The sequence below is a fragment of the Rhipicephalus microplus genome, chromosome X (assembly GCF_043290135.1).
Source record: "Rhipicephalus microplus isolate Deutch F79 chromosome X, USDA_Rmic, whole genome shotgun sequence".
Taxonomy (NCBI): domain Eukaryota; kingdom Metazoa; phylum Arthropoda; class Arachnida; order Ixodida; family Ixodidae; genus Rhipicephalus; species Rhipicephalus microplus.
The window spans coordinates 179464554-179482590 of record NC_134710.1 but is presented as its reverse complement, the minus strand read 5'-3'; the positions used below and the strand labels follow the sequence as shown (position 1 = coordinate 179482590).

At 44.4% G+C, this 18037-nt stretch overlaps 1 protein-coding gene across 27 annotated transcripts in view; it reads right to left on the bottom strand.

Annotated features, from left to right (window-relative positions):
* The window catches only part of LOC119176963 (uncharacterized), a 351479-nt gene that overhangs the window by 210341 nt on the left and 123101 nt on the right, over positions 1 to 18037 (bottom strand). For all 27 annotated transcript variants that reach the window (XM_075878307.1, XM_075878295.1, XM_075878310.1 and 24 more), the window contains 4 exons: positions 15400 to 15597; positions 8702 to 8800; positions 5430 to 5613; positions 3975 to 4115 (listed from right to left, as the gene is read on the bottom strand). In XM_075878307.1, coding sequence (XP_075734422.1) covers positions 3975 to 4115; positions 5430 to 5613; positions 8702 to 8800; positions 15400 to 15597 — 622 coding nt within the window. The remainder of the gene's footprint in view (positions 1 to 3974; positions 4116 to 5429; positions 5614 to 8701; positions 8801 to 15399; positions 15598 to 18037) is intronic.

Here is an 18037-nt window from a genome sequence, read left to right as displayed (position 1 = left end):
TCCCGCTTGTTTGTGCACTATAACGCTATCCAGCCCTAGCTTTATTTTGACAAAGTTGCATAGTGCACCCGTGCATACAGCACCCCTACACATTGCATGGCACTAGGAGCGGCGGTGCTTCCTTTTTCTTTCGACAGGTAGCAGTGATTGTACATTTGCAACTTTTTTGGTCGGCATGCTCACACAGCCACTGCCCTTATTTTCGTGCCTTTGCATATCTGCTGCCTTTGTAGCTTCACTTCACCATTTATTTGGCTAGCATCAACCTGACATCAAGCATCTTGTGTCAGGACGACGTGAAAGACACCATGTCCAGACCAAACCACTGACTGCCCTCGCTGACTTTGCACATGCGCAGGTGTGAGTCAGGAGAAAATACCATGCCACAGTAGTTTTTGTATGGCACAACGTAAGAATTTACGTCACAGGACTGAGAAATCCTTTTCTTAGTTTTAAAAACTTCCCAATTTAATGAAACAATTCATTCATGATCATCACTTAGTTAATGAAACTTAAACTGTATGAGCTACTTACCTAAAAGCAAGTCATTTTTACTTAATGAACAGAAATTATAGAGTGGAAGTTACGTGCCTAGCATGTTTATTTAAGTTCTTCCCTTATGTAACACTGTAGCTGTCTTACTAAATAATCAATCATTCAGAACTGTCCTCGCAGTCATCACTGTGTCTCCAGTGGACTACACTAAGTGCTACTACCGTATAAACGCGTGTAAGGGCCGCACTTTTTTTTCAGGAGGTGAGGGCTAATTTTCAGGGTGCAGCCCATACACGGAACTTTTTTTTTTGAGAACTAAAAACAACGTACCAGTTAGTGAACGAAGAGCGTTTATTGCAGTATGCCGCGTGTGCGCTCAATCGTCGTTAACTCGGAGTCCGAGATGGTGTGTTGCAGAGCACCATCATTCCACAAACAGTCATCTTCGGTGCCATCCAGGCTGTTGGATATCCCAGTGACCTTAAAACTTCGGGACACAATGTCCGTCGACACCGAGCTCCACGCCGACAATACCCAACCGAGAACAGTAGCAAGCGGTGCCCTCTTCAGCCATCCGGTCGGCGTCTGCTCATGGTTGCAGGTTGCCATCCATTTTGTGTAGAGTCTTCGGAATTCAACTTTGAATGGTCGATTCACGCTCACATCCAATGGTTGCAACATTCCTGTGAGGCCGCCTGGAATCACGGCCATGTCTATGCCGACACGGCGCAGCTGCTCCTTCACCTTATCGGTAAGGTGGCCGCGGAAACTATCCAATACTAAAAGTGAATGATTGGCCAACAAAGCTCCCGGTCTGTTCTGCCAAACACTTTTCACCCAGTCTAGCACCAAATCATCGTTCATCCATCCCTTCTCTTGGGCTCTAACTATGATGCCCTTGGGGAAAACTTCGTTGGAAATTCTTTTCCTTTTCAAAACAACGTACGGGGGTAGCTTGCGCCCGTCCGCGGTCACACAAAGCATCACGGTGCAGAGTTGGCGCTCAGCGCCGGTGGTCCGCACGGCGACACTCTTCTTGCCTTTTACTTCGACTGTGTAGTTCTCGGGAGAGTCAAACCACACAGGAGTTTGATCAGCGTTCGCTATTTGCGACAACAAATAACTGTGCTGATGGCGCAGGCCGATGATATGCTTGTGAAAACTAAGCACCTTGTCGGTATAGTCTTCTGGCAGCCGCTGGCACAGCGTGGTCCTTCGCCGAAAGGAGAGTCCCTTCCTTTTCAGAAACCTTCGCACCCAGCCAGCGCTAGCCTTGAAATCCCCGGCCGGTATATTTTTCCCACGTGCCAAGGCTAGTGCCTTCATGCGCAGCATGTCTGTAGTGAGCGCAAAACCATCGTTCCACACCTCAGTCACATAGCAGAGCAACTCCTCTTCCAAATCAGGATACTTGCACTGTTTTCCTCGGAAAGCGCGCTTTTTGATGTTGGTGTTCTGCAAGGCTTTCTTCTGGGCGCACCAACGTCAAACACACTTCTCGTCAACGTCGAATCTTCTGCCGGCGGCCCGTTTCCTGTGCTCGAGAGCAAACTCGATCACCTTCAACTTATAGCCAGCTGTATAGCTATTCAGCTGCTTGCCCATCGTGCCAAAACGTAAACGTCCCGCAGAAAACTAGCTAAAGTCCCAGAGTCATTCAACGGTGCGCAAAACTCGAGCACATGGCAGGCTGAACAGCACAATGACCGAACAACGCACAAATACCAAAGTTGGTGATGCTAATGCCGATATGGATAGCGCGTTTGTATAGAACTGTCAGAAGTTAAAGATAAAATCCCGCCTTAACCTTTAGTTGGCGGGTGTATGAACACTACTGAAAAAACTTAAAATTTTTAGCCAACTTCATGAATATATTAGCATGAAGAAAACCAACAAATTATTCTAATAATGTACTATATGGTGATGATGAGAAATGCATTCTCTAACGCCATATACTGACAACGCCTAGTAGCTCACACACGCGCGCGCATTTTGAATACACATGGGTCAAGGAAAGTGCAGATGCGGCCCTTACACACAACTTTTTTTTTTATATGTGTTTCTTAAAAACGGGAAGCGGCCCTTACACGGGTGCGGCCCTTACACGCGCGTATACGGTATTCCTCATATAATAAAACAACAAATATTTGATAACTTCCAACATCAAAATCTGAATTAAATATGAATGCAACAGTAGAAACTAATCTGTTCACATTCAAAATTTGCGTTTTCCCACCCCTATTTTAAATAAAATTTTAAGCGAGTCAAAACTTATATGTTTCAGCTCTATAAATTATTCCCGTCTATACAGAAAGCACTCTCACACGCTCCGAGGTGTCAATGCCCAGGGAACAGATGACCTGAGCCCTTAGCCTGAACCCAAGATACTGGTAATCTATAAAGCAGTTACTGTACTTGAACAGAATATTAAGATTTCATGAACATTGAAACATTGAAGAGCAGTAGGGCCCATTCTTATCTTGCTGACTCTGTCAACAATTAACTATACAGTTCAAGCTTAGTCAATTAAGCCAATTGTTTTTAACAACTCGTTCATTATCAAAAACAATATTTTTCAAACTCTAGGAATGACACTAATGCTACAAAATGGATCATAAAATTAGAGGACCGTGGAGCTTCCCCTTTGGGAGTTTAACGCGATAGTGATACCCTGTTCCTAGAGCGTACTTGAAACACTTAGTGGATGAAAGCTTTTCGAGCTTGCTGTGCACCCACTATGTGGCCTTGAGAAAACAGGTCCAACAGCGTGTGTGCTTCTTGTAGTGGGTGACCGGCTTTAAAACATCAAGCCATTGAGATAATTAGATGTTCTGATGCCTGCTGGCAATGGGCGCTTTTGTTATGCCTTATTACTGCAATATTTCATGTTGGAATGTAAAGCATGTGTACAGGATGAGTCTGTTTGAAAAGCATAAAAGCTACTTTCTTTCAGTGCATTTCCAAGCAGAGGAAGTTCTTTTCACGGTATTTGCAAGCAGAAGCGTAGCCCTGTGGTAAACATCCGCTTGCCACGCAAACGACCCGGGTTTGATCCCTACTCGGACCCAAATGACTCTGGTTCGGTCACGATTCGAAATGACTCTGGTTCGGACACTGACGCCGGAATTTCTGAGAAACGAGCTCTTTAATGCTATTGCTTTAAAATACATCCTGCAAATGAATCAAACAACATGTATGCTTTGCCAGTTTACACTTTACTCCAACATCCGAGTTTTTTTGAGCCAACACAAATTCTCTTATAACAACTAATTTGAACTACATACGTATAATTCATTCATTTGATCATACTGTAACCCCCATACTTGGTGTGTTTTAGTGGCCTAATAAAACTGACAGAAAAAACAGAAGGCTTGACATGATCTGGAAACAACTTGAAGAGGACCAAACAAGAACTAATTTACATGTTCAGCGTGCAAACTGCAAGGTTTCAACCATACAGTTAAAACCTCTCAACTAACCTGGTTCTCGTGTGATGTGAATAGATTCGGTGATGCGTTCATCTCTTGTGACATCAATTGGCAAAGAATCATCACCGAGAGACTTCATTTCATCAGCTGTCAGATATCGGAAGGACTGGTCACCCAGCATGTTGTCTTCGGCTGGTAATAAAAAGAATAAATTATGAACTGATATGCTCTTCCTCGGCTGGTAATAAAAAGAACAAGTTATGAACTTATAGGCTCTTGAGTTCGCTAACACATTATTAGTAGGCTTGTGCAAATAGTGAATTTTAGGTTCGGAGCAAATTCAAAGCGCATAGTGATTTTGATCGAATATATTCTAATTGAATTTGAATAGTATATATGACATATAAAGAAAAATGGGTATATTTGTCATGACCTAAGTAACCTGCCCAATATTTTTTTTTAAATTGAAATAGGGCCTCTATGCAAATGGCATTTCTTTTTTGAATCAAAGAAAGTCGAAACAACTTTGAGTAGTAACAGGATTTCACTTTAAGCAGGATGCGAGTCATAACACTTAAAATACGTAACATTTTAAAATTTATTATGCTTACGGCTTATAAGCCATCACAACACGCTTTTAAGCTTAATAACACGGATTCATCTGAGGGTAATATTTTCATTTAAAGGGGCCATTCAAGTAGCCATGGAATGAATTCCCTAAAGAAGCTTATTGCCTCATGAATTCACCGCCGCAAAATTTTTAGAATCTGTCCAGTACGCGCGGAGTGGAAAGAATTCTCGCACGCTGCAAGTGCATTCTCTCTTCTCATTCCGACGAAAGCGCTGGAAGCTAAGCAGGGAGGGATGGCACGGGGAAAGAAAATACGTCACGCGTGCTTTCTCAGCATGTGAAGTCAGTTGCCGAGAGAAGACAGCAATTTTCAGCTGACTTTGAGAATTTCTTGTGAATCGCACGCCGCGTGCTATGCTATATTTTTGGATTCTGTGTCCTCGGTAGCTTCGACTACCAATCGGCAGCGTTTTCTGACAATGCCCAAAAAGTGTTGCAGGGCCCCTTAAAATTTGTAGAGGGGCTTCGCAGCAGAGCATATTTTTCCTGGGCACGTGCTTTCACGGTTCAGCACTCATACACTGCAGTGAAACCATCTTTACAAGCCGTACATTCGAATTGATATGCATTTATTCGTTCCTTGCGAATATTTCAAAATTTTCAGTAAGTTAAATTTGAATCAAAGCGAATTCAAATACTCTACTAATCATTCAAGTGTAATCTCACAAGCCTAGTTATTAGACATCTCTGGACACTGTGCTTTTAGAATATTATTACCTTAAAATTCAAATTTTTCTATATTACACAATGTGGTGCTGTATACCGTATCTCTTACATGAACAATGTAAAAATAAATTAGCAGGAATCGTAACCTTATGAGCAATTTTAAGAATCTCCCATGAGAATATTTACTAGACATAGTTATCATTACTTACCAGCTTCATCTTCAGAGTCGCTCATGAAGGTTTCATGCATAGTTTCTGGGGCAACCACACGATACTTTTCCTCTGTCACAGTTGTTGTAGTAGTGGTCACGATGGTTTCGGTCACTACCTTCAGCGTTTCCACCACAGATATGTAGCCTAAACGTTGTGCTATAGCCAGTGCAGTTTGCCCTTGCTGCAAGAAGATTAAAATTATAATCAGCACAAAATGAAATTATAAATAAAAACTAAACCCTCTTGATATGCTGATATGCATGAATTTAACACCTTCTTCCTGTTTCTGGTATAAGCAACCAGTAAATAAGCGACAGCAGTAACGTGCTAAACATTATTTATTTTATACTATTCATTATTTACTTTTTAATGGTGACTTCAAGCAGTGCAACTCACATGGCAACAACAATGCAGGGGTAGTTAATTTCTGGTGCTTTATAGTCTTTTTAATAGCAAATGGTGACATTGACCATTCGTTATAACAAGAACAAGACTGAATAGGTTGTCCCGTTAATATTGGTGAGGATCCTTGTTCAAGCTTTTACAGCTTACGAGGCTACTACTATAGCAGTGGAGGCTTAATAATGTTAAACAATTACACAATAAACAAGAACCTTTTCCTGTCTTAAGGCCAGTGCCACTACATAAGTCCTTTTGGACATTTTTACTAGTACATGTACTTTGCTGCAGCTTCCTCAGAGGTAGAGTGGGTAACGTCACTTATTTATTACTAACATCAGCCATAAATATTCGAGTCTTAAATACATAAACGATCACATACATCAAGCAATCATGTAAATTTTATGCCATTCATACTTATTTCAAAAACAAAAATCTTGGAGTCCGGCGAAGCTTCACATCTAAGAGTGTACTGCGATAGCATAATCAATCAGGAATAACTTTTTTACAGTTGGCCCACTATTGAAACATAAAATGTTTCAGTTAGTTTCGAGATATATTAAGCAATAAACAGCTTCTCCCACATCACTGACCCACCTTCTCCCCATGTCAAAAAGACTTAGCATATTACCTTTTACTAAAACTGATTGCCAAAATTAGAAACTTTCATAGAAACATAGTTCAAGAATATTGTAAACCACAATGTGACATTTTTCCCAAAACTGTCCTAGCAGTTTGATAAGTTACCCCAACTACCAATGAGTTTCTTAATGCCCACCACCATGCAGACACTCCTAGTCATAACACCACACAGCACCAACTTTTGAAAGTCAAAATTTTAATAAAAACATTAACACTGTGTTATTAACTATAGAAGCTTCAAACTCTTTCCAGCATGGTGGTCACTGCAGGTAGCCACCTTTTTTTTTATTTTTTTTTCCCTCTCGAAACATGTGAGCTCCGCGTGTCGGACTGCATATGGAGAACGTGCGGAACCTACAGGTGGCGCGCCAATGCAGTGCGCCAGCCCGCTGTATGCACCGCGAGTGGCCACTGAGTTGTTAACTGACGTGCGACGAATTCTCGTCTCCCCTTTTGCTGCGCCCGTGTTTCGCAGACGTGCGTGCGCGCGCCGGCTTCAAGAAAGTGAGGGGTGCGCAGGGTTTTTTAGAACCTCGAACGAAGAAAAGGGAGAAAAATTATCCAGCAGCAGGCACATTTTCAACGCGACTGAAGAGACCACGGTCGGACAGAGTATTTTGAAAGAGTAGTGTGTGGCCGTGTGCGACAAGCCTATGTGAAACAGGAAGCTTAAACCGTCATCGTAGAAGTTTGTGCGAACACTTTTCATCATTTTACCTACTTATTACCAAGCACACGGTGACATTAACGTGAGACATGTGATGTAGTGTGATGTTGTCTTTAGGGAAACCCAGTGTGATTGGCGCTAGTACATACAAGTACAATCACCCCCCGTCTTGCATTTAGTATTGCCGTAACGATTGTGCGAATCTTACTATGTTGTAGTTCCGTTTATGGACGCTGCTCGGGCTATATGAGCGATTAAGTAAACTTGTTACGTATCATCTTTGCAAGTGATATCTTAGCCATCATGCATTAAAACAGCGTAGTGTGGCACCGTTTGCATGCGCAGCACTGTCAAGGGGCAAATGCAATACAGTTGTATGAAAAGATTTATGCGGTCCTCTGTGCATTTTTCCACGCATCCGACACTTCCTGTTTCTTACTGTGGCCGATTTACGAACTACGCTGTCTGATTATGTGTAGGGCATGCGAGTAACACTTTTTACCTGAAAATGAGCGTGACTGAATAATGCTCGCTTTTATGCATTTATTAAACTCACTGAACTACTATTAAACTCACTGAACTACAGTCCGCATAGCAACAACGCACGTAAAGCCTCAAGGATCGCCGAAGTTTTGCGGTACGTTGGCGGGAAAATAGCGGGAGCGTTTGAGGTAAAAGCTGGATCCATCAATGACTTTCCGTCAACAAAACATGCACTGCAGACCCGAGACCACTTTCCCGGCTGTCACTCGATTCCATTTCCATTGTAAAAATACTGATTCACTAGCATGGAGCGTAAATTCAGAGCGAACTGGCTACAACATGAACTCCATAACCATGCACAGGATCACTTATACTCCACATGGCGTAAGTTGCGAATCCACCGTTCCCGCTGGCCTAGGAGGCATTGATGCCCCGAAAACGTTGTCCCAGGTGGACAATTTTCGTAAGTATTAGTGCAGTTGACAACGCAGAAATTGATGCGCGACATTGTAAAGCTTCTCCACCAGCGTGACACGGCTCGGCGCGTCGAGCGGCTGCTGCACCTATCACGCCACTTTGTTTCGTCCCCTCCAATGCAGCGGCGCCCCCAGCACAGTGCACGTTCCCTATAGTATTTTAAAGCATTTGGAAATCTGACAGTGATGACGCTGCTTCGTTTGGACTTCAATGTGACATGTTACGTTTGCTTTCTTCCGACTTCCGTTATCCTCAAGGCGTGCTAGACAGTAGACCCAAAGTATTTTTATAGATATATAAGTAGGCGCTGTTCCTACTATGTTGACAGTGCAGGAAAGCATCAGTAGCTAACGCTAAGGACTGTGGAAATGAAGAACTGTACTTCACCGAAAGTGACCACTAGACCCTTACGGCATGGTAGTCATCCCACGTGACCACCTATCTTTTGAACTTAAATTAGCAAATTTTTGTTTCTTGCGAGAAAATCATTTTCTGCAAAAGCTTTCGCCATTTTTTCAATAAAAAACTTTTTCCCACCAAAAATGAAGCTGCGCATGAAAGAGTTAAAATGAGACTTTACAAAAGGAAATCGCCAACTTACATTGGTAATGGCATTAGGAGCTGCTCTGTGTTCAAGCAGCAGGTTGATGATAAGTGTATGCCCTTGCTGAGCTGCCTGGTGCAGGGGCGTGTAGCCATGCTGTTTGAAAAAAAGCATTACGACTAAGTATCACGAAAGCACGCCTCTATAACACAGAAGCAGTCCTATATTAAATAAACACTTTTCACTCTTCCAGGATCATGCCCTGGAAGCATTAGCAAAGAATACCATTTACTTGAAAAAAAAAAGAATAAGATGCAATGTAGTCATACAGTAAATTTTTAGTAAACAGAAATCTCTCAAATGGAATTGCTGCTTATATGTAAAACCGTCCTAATATGACTGGTTTCGTATATGAAAAACACAACCCTGTTCATCTCTCAGCAACTATAACTCCCGTCAAACATAACATATTCCCTTGGTTCCTTCAAGGCTCATTTAACAAGAGTGTACTATAGTACTCTTATTCAAACCTATCTAATTCATACCTAATTGTGAAGTGTCTACACATGCAAAAAATGTAGAACATAATTGAACAGTGAAGCATGCAAGGGATCAAAAATGACACAGTTGACATGGTATAATCAACAGAAACCAAACAAGGGTACCCTCATTTTGTAAATGATATTGTCACGGGGTCGCGACATGAACGGAGGGAATAGACTGGGCGTTCAAGTTGAATTGTTTATTAAACCAAACTTGTGGCCCCGTAAAAAGGAAGTCAGATTACACCAACACACTGGCACTGATAGCGGGAAAAAAGAGTGTCAGCCAGCGATCAACTGACAAGCGGTTAAGCGCGTCGGCATTTATACACGTGTCGTCTAATATTCTAGCGTTATCGCTAGCGGCCACGTAAACTCTAGAATAATCTATAATGTTTGCAAAGTGGGCGTAATCTTAACGAAATGATCTACTACAGTCCCAAAGCGGGACTGCACTGCAGGTGCAGTTCGCGCTTTGAATTACGCACAGTGCAATGGAGTGATAACAAAACTTGAGGAAAGAACGTGGCATTGCCCCCCTCTGAAAAAGGCATTGTCCCGAAGCTTTAACACAAGATGAAAGTACAATAATAATGCAGGAAAGTACAAGCAATAAATCAAAATACAGCAATAACAACAAAAGCAAAATACACTCTTTCTGTTCGTTGACGTGCATGAAACGGCCTGAGGCACGCGACATGGCAGGTCGCAATCAGTGCTGTTGAGAGTTCGTGATGCCCTCGGGGAGAACTTCCTCATAGTCGAGTGGGCCGAGACATCCAACTACCCTGTATTGCCCGAAGTAGCGTCGCAGAAGTTTTTCACTGAGTCCACATCGACATATTGACGTCTATACCCAAATACATTTACCGGGCTGGTAATCCAGAAAGCGTCATCGAAGACTAATCGCGGCTGTCAATCGTCTGTTGGTTCTTGATGCGGAGGTGGGAGAGTTGTCAGGCTTCTTCGGCGCAGTGAAAGTATTTGCTCACATTGCGGTTTTCTTCGTCGGTGACATTGGGGAACACGGCGTCGAGCGTCATTACCGAATCCTTCCGTAGACCAACTTGTACGGCATCATCTGCATCATTTCTTGTATGGCAATGTTGTACGTGAAGATCACGTACGGAAGCATGGCATCCCATGTCTTGTGTTCGACGTCGACGTACATGACCAGCATGTCGGCGATGGTCTTATTTAGACACTGGGTCACGCCATTGGTTTGTGGGTGGCACGCGGTTGTACGGCGGTGACTTGTCTGGCTGTATCTCAGGATTGCCTGAGTGAGGTCAGTTGTAAACGCCGTACCTCTGTCAGTGATGAGAACCTCTGGGGTGCCATGTGGAAGGACGATGTTCTCAACGAAGAACTTGGCTACCTTGGCGGCACAACCTTTGGGCAGGGCTCTTGTTTTGGCATAGCGAGTGAGGTAGTCAATAGCTGCGACGATCCACTTATTGTCGCAAGTCAACATTAGGAAGGGCCCCAGGAGGTCCATCCCGATCTGCTGGAACGGTCGCTGGGTTGGGTCGCGTGGCTGGAGAAAGCCTGCTGATCTTGAGAGCGGTGTCTTCCGTCATTGACAGTCTCGGCATGTCGTCACGTAAAAAGTTGACGTTGGCGGTAAGATGTGGCCAGTAGTACCTTTCTTGTATCCTCGCGAGCGTGCAAGAACCACCAAGGTATCCTGCCATCTGATCATCCTGCAGGGCCTTGAGGAGTTCTGATCACAGAGCTGAAGGCACCACAAGAAGGTACTTGGCTCGAAGCAGCGAGAAGTTCTTCTTTTGGAGAAAGCCTTTTCGCAGCGAAAACGAAGTAAGTGCCCGCTTGAATGCCTTCGGAACAACGGAGGCCCTGCCTTCGAGGTATTCGATTAGGCCCCTAAGTTCCGGTTCAGCTCGCTGTCGTTCAGCGAAGTTGTCGGCAGTTATGTAGTATTGTGCGTCCGCCGCACGAAGACCACCATGCCTTGTGCGGCGCGTCCACCATGCCTTGTGCGGCGCATCCGCCGCACAAGGCATGGTGATCGCCTACAACATTGAAGGGTCTGCCATAGAGGTAGGGGCGAAACTTTGACGTAGCCCAGATGATGTTAAGGCACTCCTTTTCTGTTGTGGAATATTTGGCTTCTGCCTTAAATAGTGACCGACTCGCGTAACTAATAATACCCTTTCCAGTTCATCAGTCCCCTACACAAGAACGGCGCAGAGTCCTACACTGCTTGTGTCGATATTTATTTCTGTCTCCGCAAATTCATCGAAATGCTCAAGTAACGGGGGCTTCTGTAGGCGCCGTTTTAGTTCCTGAAATGCCTCCTCCTGCAGCGTTTGCTACTTGAACTCCACGTCAGTCCTGGTAAGACTAGTGAGTGGCTCAGAAATGCGAGCAAAGTTTTTGACAAACCTCCTGTAATAGGCGCACAGGCCAAGAAATCAGCGCACTGCCTTTTTGTCGATGGGAGACGGCAACTCGACGATGGCAGCTATTTTCCGCAAGTCGGGATGGACTACAGTCATGCTAATCACGTGTCCAAGGAACAAGAGCTTCTCGTACACGAATCGACACTTTTCTAGCTTCAGGGTTAGCCCGGAGGTCTTGATAGCTTGAAGTACTTCTTCAAGGCACCGGAGATGCTTGTCGAAGCTCAAGAAAAACACGAGGACGTTGTCCAAGTATACAAGGCAAGTCTGCCACTTCAATCCTGCTAGTACTGTATCCATAACACTCTGAAAAGTCGCAGGTGCCGAGCAAAGACCTAAAGGCATGACCTTGTATTCGAAGAGGCCGTCTGGTGTCATAAACGCAGTCTTCTCTCGGTCTCTCTTGTCGACTTCGATTTGCCAATACCCAGACTTGAGGTCCATCAACGAAAATACTTCGCGTTGTGGAGGCGATACAGCACATCGTCTATACGTGGGAGAAGATACACGCCCTTTTTGTGATTTTGCTCAGGTAGTGAAAATGGGCGCAGAAACGTAGGATTCCATCCTTCTTTTTCACTAACACCGCCGGGGACGCCCACAAACACTTGGACGGCTGGATGATGTCGACACGTAGGATTTCATCAACTTGTCTCTTTACGGCCCAATGTTCTCGCATCGAAACCCTGTACGAACTCTGAAGGGGTCTGGTATTTCCCCCTGTCATGATGCGATGTTTGGCGACTGGGGTCTGCCGATTTTTTTACAACGAAAAGCAATCCTTGTATTGCAGGAGCAAGGTTTTCAGATGTTCTTGCTTATGCTTTAGAAGGCTCGGATTCACGTCAAAAGCTGAGTGAGAGGCTTGGTTCCTCAATGTCCTTGATGTATGCGACCATCGTGCCTTTGTTCACCTATTTGTACTCATTGCTGAAATTCATGAGCATAACTGTTGCTTTCCTTCCATGCAGCTCGGTGATTGCTTTTGCGATGCAAATACCGCTGTTGACTAACAGGTGCTGATTGCCTGCAACGATGCCTTCAAAGTCTTCTAGTTTCGGGGTGCCGATGGAAATGATGACGCTTGAGTGAGAAGGAACGGTCACTTGTTTTTCCACGACATTCAGGCCGTGTATTTCTGATGGCGTGTATGGTGGTAGTGCTTTTTCTGGGGATAGTGTAATCAACTTTGTTCTCAGGTCAATGAGCACGTCATGGAGGCTCAAAAAGTCCATACCAAGAATGACATCTCTCGAGCAATGCTGTCGCACGACGAAGCTTGCAGAATAAATCTGGCTGTTAATGGTGACTCTGGCTGTGCAGATTCCTGCCGGTGTTACTAGGTGACCTTCGGCTGTATGAATTTCAGGGCCTTCCCAAGCAGTTCTAACTTTCTTCAACTTCACGGCAAATGTCCCACTGATGATAGAATAGTCCGTTCCAGTATCGACGAGAGCTGTGACGCTGTGGCCATCGATGTGAACGTCCAGGTCGCTAGTTCGTCGTAGCAGAGTGATTGGTGCCGAAACAAAGAATCCAGCCAGAAAAGAAGGCCGCAGCGACGTCTTCCGCGGTGATTCCCTCGAGGGGGCATGCCTCGACCCATCGAGCGTACCGATTGATGGTGGCGAGGCAGCAGCGGTATGGTCCAGCCGAGGAAAGTGGTCTTATGATGTCAAGGTGGACGTGCTTGAAGAGCCCTGAGGGCTGAAGGAATCTTCTGAGTGGCGACGTGCCTGGTGATTTTAGTGCGATGGTAGTGAATGCAGGAGCGCACTCACGTGCGACAATCCCGCTGCAGGGAGGGCCAGACGCAGTGGTCAGCCATGAGGCATGTAGAGGCGGCGCATTCCGGGATGGCTAAGGTTGTGGATCTGGTTGAAAAGACCATGGCGATGGGACAGTGACACATGGGGCCTGCTTCTTCCTGTCAACATGTTGCAGCAGATTGTTCTTGCCAACCCTGGAATGGGGACTTCTTTCAGATGTAGACCTTGTTTCTGGATGAGCTCATGCTCAGTGTGCAGCTGCCTCTGTAGTAGTGCAAGCCGTTGTTGGAGAGCCTCTTGCTTGTCCATGGTGTTGCGTTGCATTCGGATTCCGGGTCACCGGATGTGAAATGCCGTGTCGATCGAAGGACTCATCCCAACAAGAAAATTAACGTTTATTAACAGGGTAGCAGCAGTGGGGCAAGTATGCCGGCACTGCGCTTGGAACAGCTAAAGAAACGAAGAGATAACCGAGCTTGACAGCTTAAGTTTTATAGGCACCAGTGGTGACGTAAGCCTTCGGTGAAACTGCGGCAGCGCAGTCTCTTATCCGAAGCCTGTTGCAGCAAGTGGCCTTGTCACACTGATTTCTACTAGGGAGAGCCGGATAGCGCATCGAGCACACGTGATTGAAGCCACCAGAAGACGCCGTTGGAATCCCGGAAGCCATCACCATGAAATGTCGCCTGCTGCTAGTAGCGAGAGCTTTTCCCTTCTATTTAATGAAATGCCGGGCTGTAGAGCAGTAAACTTCACGAATCGACCGGAAATGTAATCGTGAAGACATTTTACGCTTAAGAACCTCAAAATTATATTCCTTTTTATGCATTTTGCCAGAAAATTGTGGTAGTTGGGCGGCATTTAAGTGAGGCCTTAAATATACGAGAAGTGGGTCAGTAACTTAAAGAGGGACAACTGAACACCGTTTCCAGGAAGCAGACTTTTCAATGACCATTTTTCAGAGTGATGTTTCGACCCCTTGGTTCTAAAAACTCATTTTCGAAATGATGTCATTCCAATGTTGTTTTCTTTCCCGGATCACTCACAAAAGACAAAGCTTTGCACTCTTGGCTACCATTGCACTCATTCGTTTTTTGTAAAAAAAAAAAAATGCCGTGACAATTTTTTTCTGTGTCACCTGACTAATGAGTAATTGTAACGTTGTACATAACAGCACTGCACTATATTCGAACGCTGCCGCTACGGCGTCTTTTCGTGTAGCGTTAGTCGGCATTCCAACTGATGCCTAATCGTAGGGTTTGTTGCATGCACTAGTTGTAGATCACAGCACCCCCTTGTTTTGGACGGTGTCGCTACGTCTGTCATTTTTCATGTAGTGTTGGATGACTGCAAGAATATTATATTATAAAAAGAAAACACAAAAATTATGACCACAACTGCCACCAGATAATATATAAATTACACGCCTAAATTGCCCAGAAGATACTAGCTTCCGGGACAGTGAAGGGACTTTTTGGGGGCTTCACAAGCACCTGCATTAGAGAACAGGGATGCATCGACCAGCCTTTTTATTAGAGGTCAGTGCCGTGTCACGCCGGGCTAGCCAGCGATGAGACGGAGGCTGTGCAGGTCTGTGCGCAGTGGTCGCCACAGTACGATAGACTACGCTGCAGTTCATGATTCCGATAAACTGCGTGCTAGCGGGCGTTGAGAGAGCGTTTGATTCTGCGTGGCTCTCAATAACTGTCTGCTCTGACGGCCGTGCAGCGGTGCGCCAGTCGCAGTGCATGGAGTGTATACCACAACCCAATTTCATTGTTAAGATATTATAAATGTCCAACTTTGTCATAGTGATGTTCTGTAAGTGGGCTTCATTGTACAGCACTGCACACTGACAAGTTAGCCTTCAAACGCACTCAGCGTGTTTACTGGCTAAAGAAGAAAGTCACTGGGACTTATAAAAGTTTTGCTTCAAGATCATTAACACAACAAGCAAGTGGAAAGTCTGTAAAATAGTATAAAAATTACTCCCACTGAGATAAGAATACATGACAGCTTACTGATGTTGTGGCATTCACGTTGGCACCTTGACGCAGCAGAAAGCGAATCATGTTGGTCTGTCCAAAATGACATGCCACATGCAAAGGAGTATAGCCAGCCTTGGTTGTTGGATCCAGAGAGGCACCATGCTTAGCCAGAATAGTTGCCACTTCCACCCTGTCCTCTTGAGCGCACAGGTGCATAGGTGTCAGCCCATTCTGCAATCACATAAAAAAAAAAGACAGACAGCATAATTGACAAGCTGCTAGTATATTATAGTGCACTACCAAAATGGACCAACAATAGATTGGCACCACTGGATAGCTAGAACTTTCAATGAATGGGATATAATATCCAGAATATTGGTAGGCCTAGTGTGTTTTCAATGCAACTTGAAACTTCTTAATTCAGTCAAGTAAATTGCATACACTTAAAATAAACAAACTTCAATGTAACAAAATTTTCAATAAAGAAAACTACCTCATTTATTATATATATATATATATATATATATATATATATATATATTAGTACTTCTATATCAGTAGAAAACATTTTTACCCTTAATGCCATGAAGCCTTCTTATCTGCAAAAACAATTTCCTAAAGCCTCACTCCTGTCACTAAGCAAGACCAAAGCAATAAATTAAAGCAGTGGTTCTCACATGGGGGTCGGACCATAGGGAGTCCGTGAAGCCATTTCTAAGATCCACAAAACACTCGCCCGCTTTTCTTTCCATTTTTATTATTTTTTTACGTATGAAACTCTGTTTAAGTGCAACTGTGTGATGTGCCATGTATTGATGAACTTTCCAAAATGAAGTGATGTGGCACGTTTGTTTGATGTTTTTGGTAGCAATAAAAGGCACCTGTTTCACACTCCAGTTGTGTTAATTTGCCAACTTATCCCCCTCCCTCGCCTCCGCTGCAACGGGTCCCCCATCCCTTCCACCAGCCCACAAGGGGTCCCCGACACATCCATGGCTGAGAATCACTGAATTAAAGCAACAAGGGGTGCCAACAGCAAAAGAGTGATAGCTACCACTAAAGCATAAAGACAACTTTTCAAGCAGGCCAAACTTAGATGTGCATGGCTTCTGAGATGTGCGAATAGACCTCAGAAGTGATAAGACGATGAGTGGGTGATATTGATCACAGGCATATGGGGCACAAATATCAGTGCATTTTATAGCACACACTATACAACACAGTTCTCCAAATTAAAATTATGTTCAATGACCATATTATAACAATTAGTTGAAGTTGAGGAACCTGAACATATTTCTTGTTCACAAGTTAAAGGGGCCCTGAAACAATTTTTCAAGTAACCATGAAATGGATTCACTAAAAGAGCTTATTGCCTCACGAATTCAACGCCTCAAAAATTTTAAGAATCCGTCCAGTATGAGCGGAGTTACAAAGATTTGTTGCATGCTGCAAACACATTCTCTGTTCTCTCATCCCGACGAAAGCACTGGAAGCCAAGCAAGGGGGGGGGGGGGGGGGGATGGCAGGGGAAAGGAAATATGTCATGCACGCCTCGTGACCTTGAGCACTTTTTTTTCTTCAAGTACACAGCTTTTCCAGTGTGATCGCTTGTACACGCGTGGACAAATCACGGTCTCTCGCGGCGATCCCTGTAACGACCAAGAGCGCCATCTTCAAATCAGCCAATGGCTGATCGATGGCCTTCTACGAGTAATTTTTGACCGTCTTCCAACATTTGCTGAGAGAAGAGAAAGTAATTTTTAGCTGACATAGATCATTTATTGTGAATTCCAGGTCGCGTACTGCGCTATAATATTTGGCTGATGTGTTCTTGGGAGCCTCCAGTACCGATCAGCAGCGTTTTCTGACGATGCTCAAAAAGTGCCGCAGGGCCCCTTTAAATGTGCAGTATGTGATGCAATGAGCGGGTAAAAATTTTTGTGGCATGCTTTTCTCACTCCTGATAAGGGGCCTGGCCCCGTTAAGAGGGCCGTCACAAAGTATGATGATTTATGGCATAGTGACTATTTTGCAAGAATACTTTTATTAGTTGCCCCAAAAAAGTTAACAAGGGGTTCAGTAAAGGCCACTCTTCCAGCTTTTGCTATGACTGTACCCTCTGTTTGTATAGGCTTGACATTTTTTTCATTGTTTGTAATGGTGGCGCACATCAGAATAATGCCAATCGGTATGTAATGGTTACTGTGTATTACCATTTCCTGCATAATTGTGCCACATCCTTAGCAGGTATGCATTGACAAGCTTTTACTGTATACAGTCGAAACCCGCAATAACGAAATCGCCGGGGAAACCGAAAAATTTCGTTTTCACGAGAATTTCGTTGCCGCTAGTATGAGACATAAAAACAGTTATACAGCCATCAGAACCAAAATTTATTGCCAGAAGTCTGTCAACTTACTTTGCCGACCCTTGGCATGCAACAACTTCAAAGCTCTCCTTTCGCACAGGAAAAAGTGCGAAGGGAGAGCTTCCTGCGGACAGGAACGACGCGCTAGCGCATCCAAACAACCCGCGGGTTGTTTTGGATGTGCTAGCGCATCGTTTTCCTGCCCGCAGTCTCGCTGTCATCGGAGTTAGGGCTAAAGCCAACTCCGATGATGCGTGGGGTTCGTAGACCACAGGCTCGCTCGTAGTAATCTTATCGTCCATC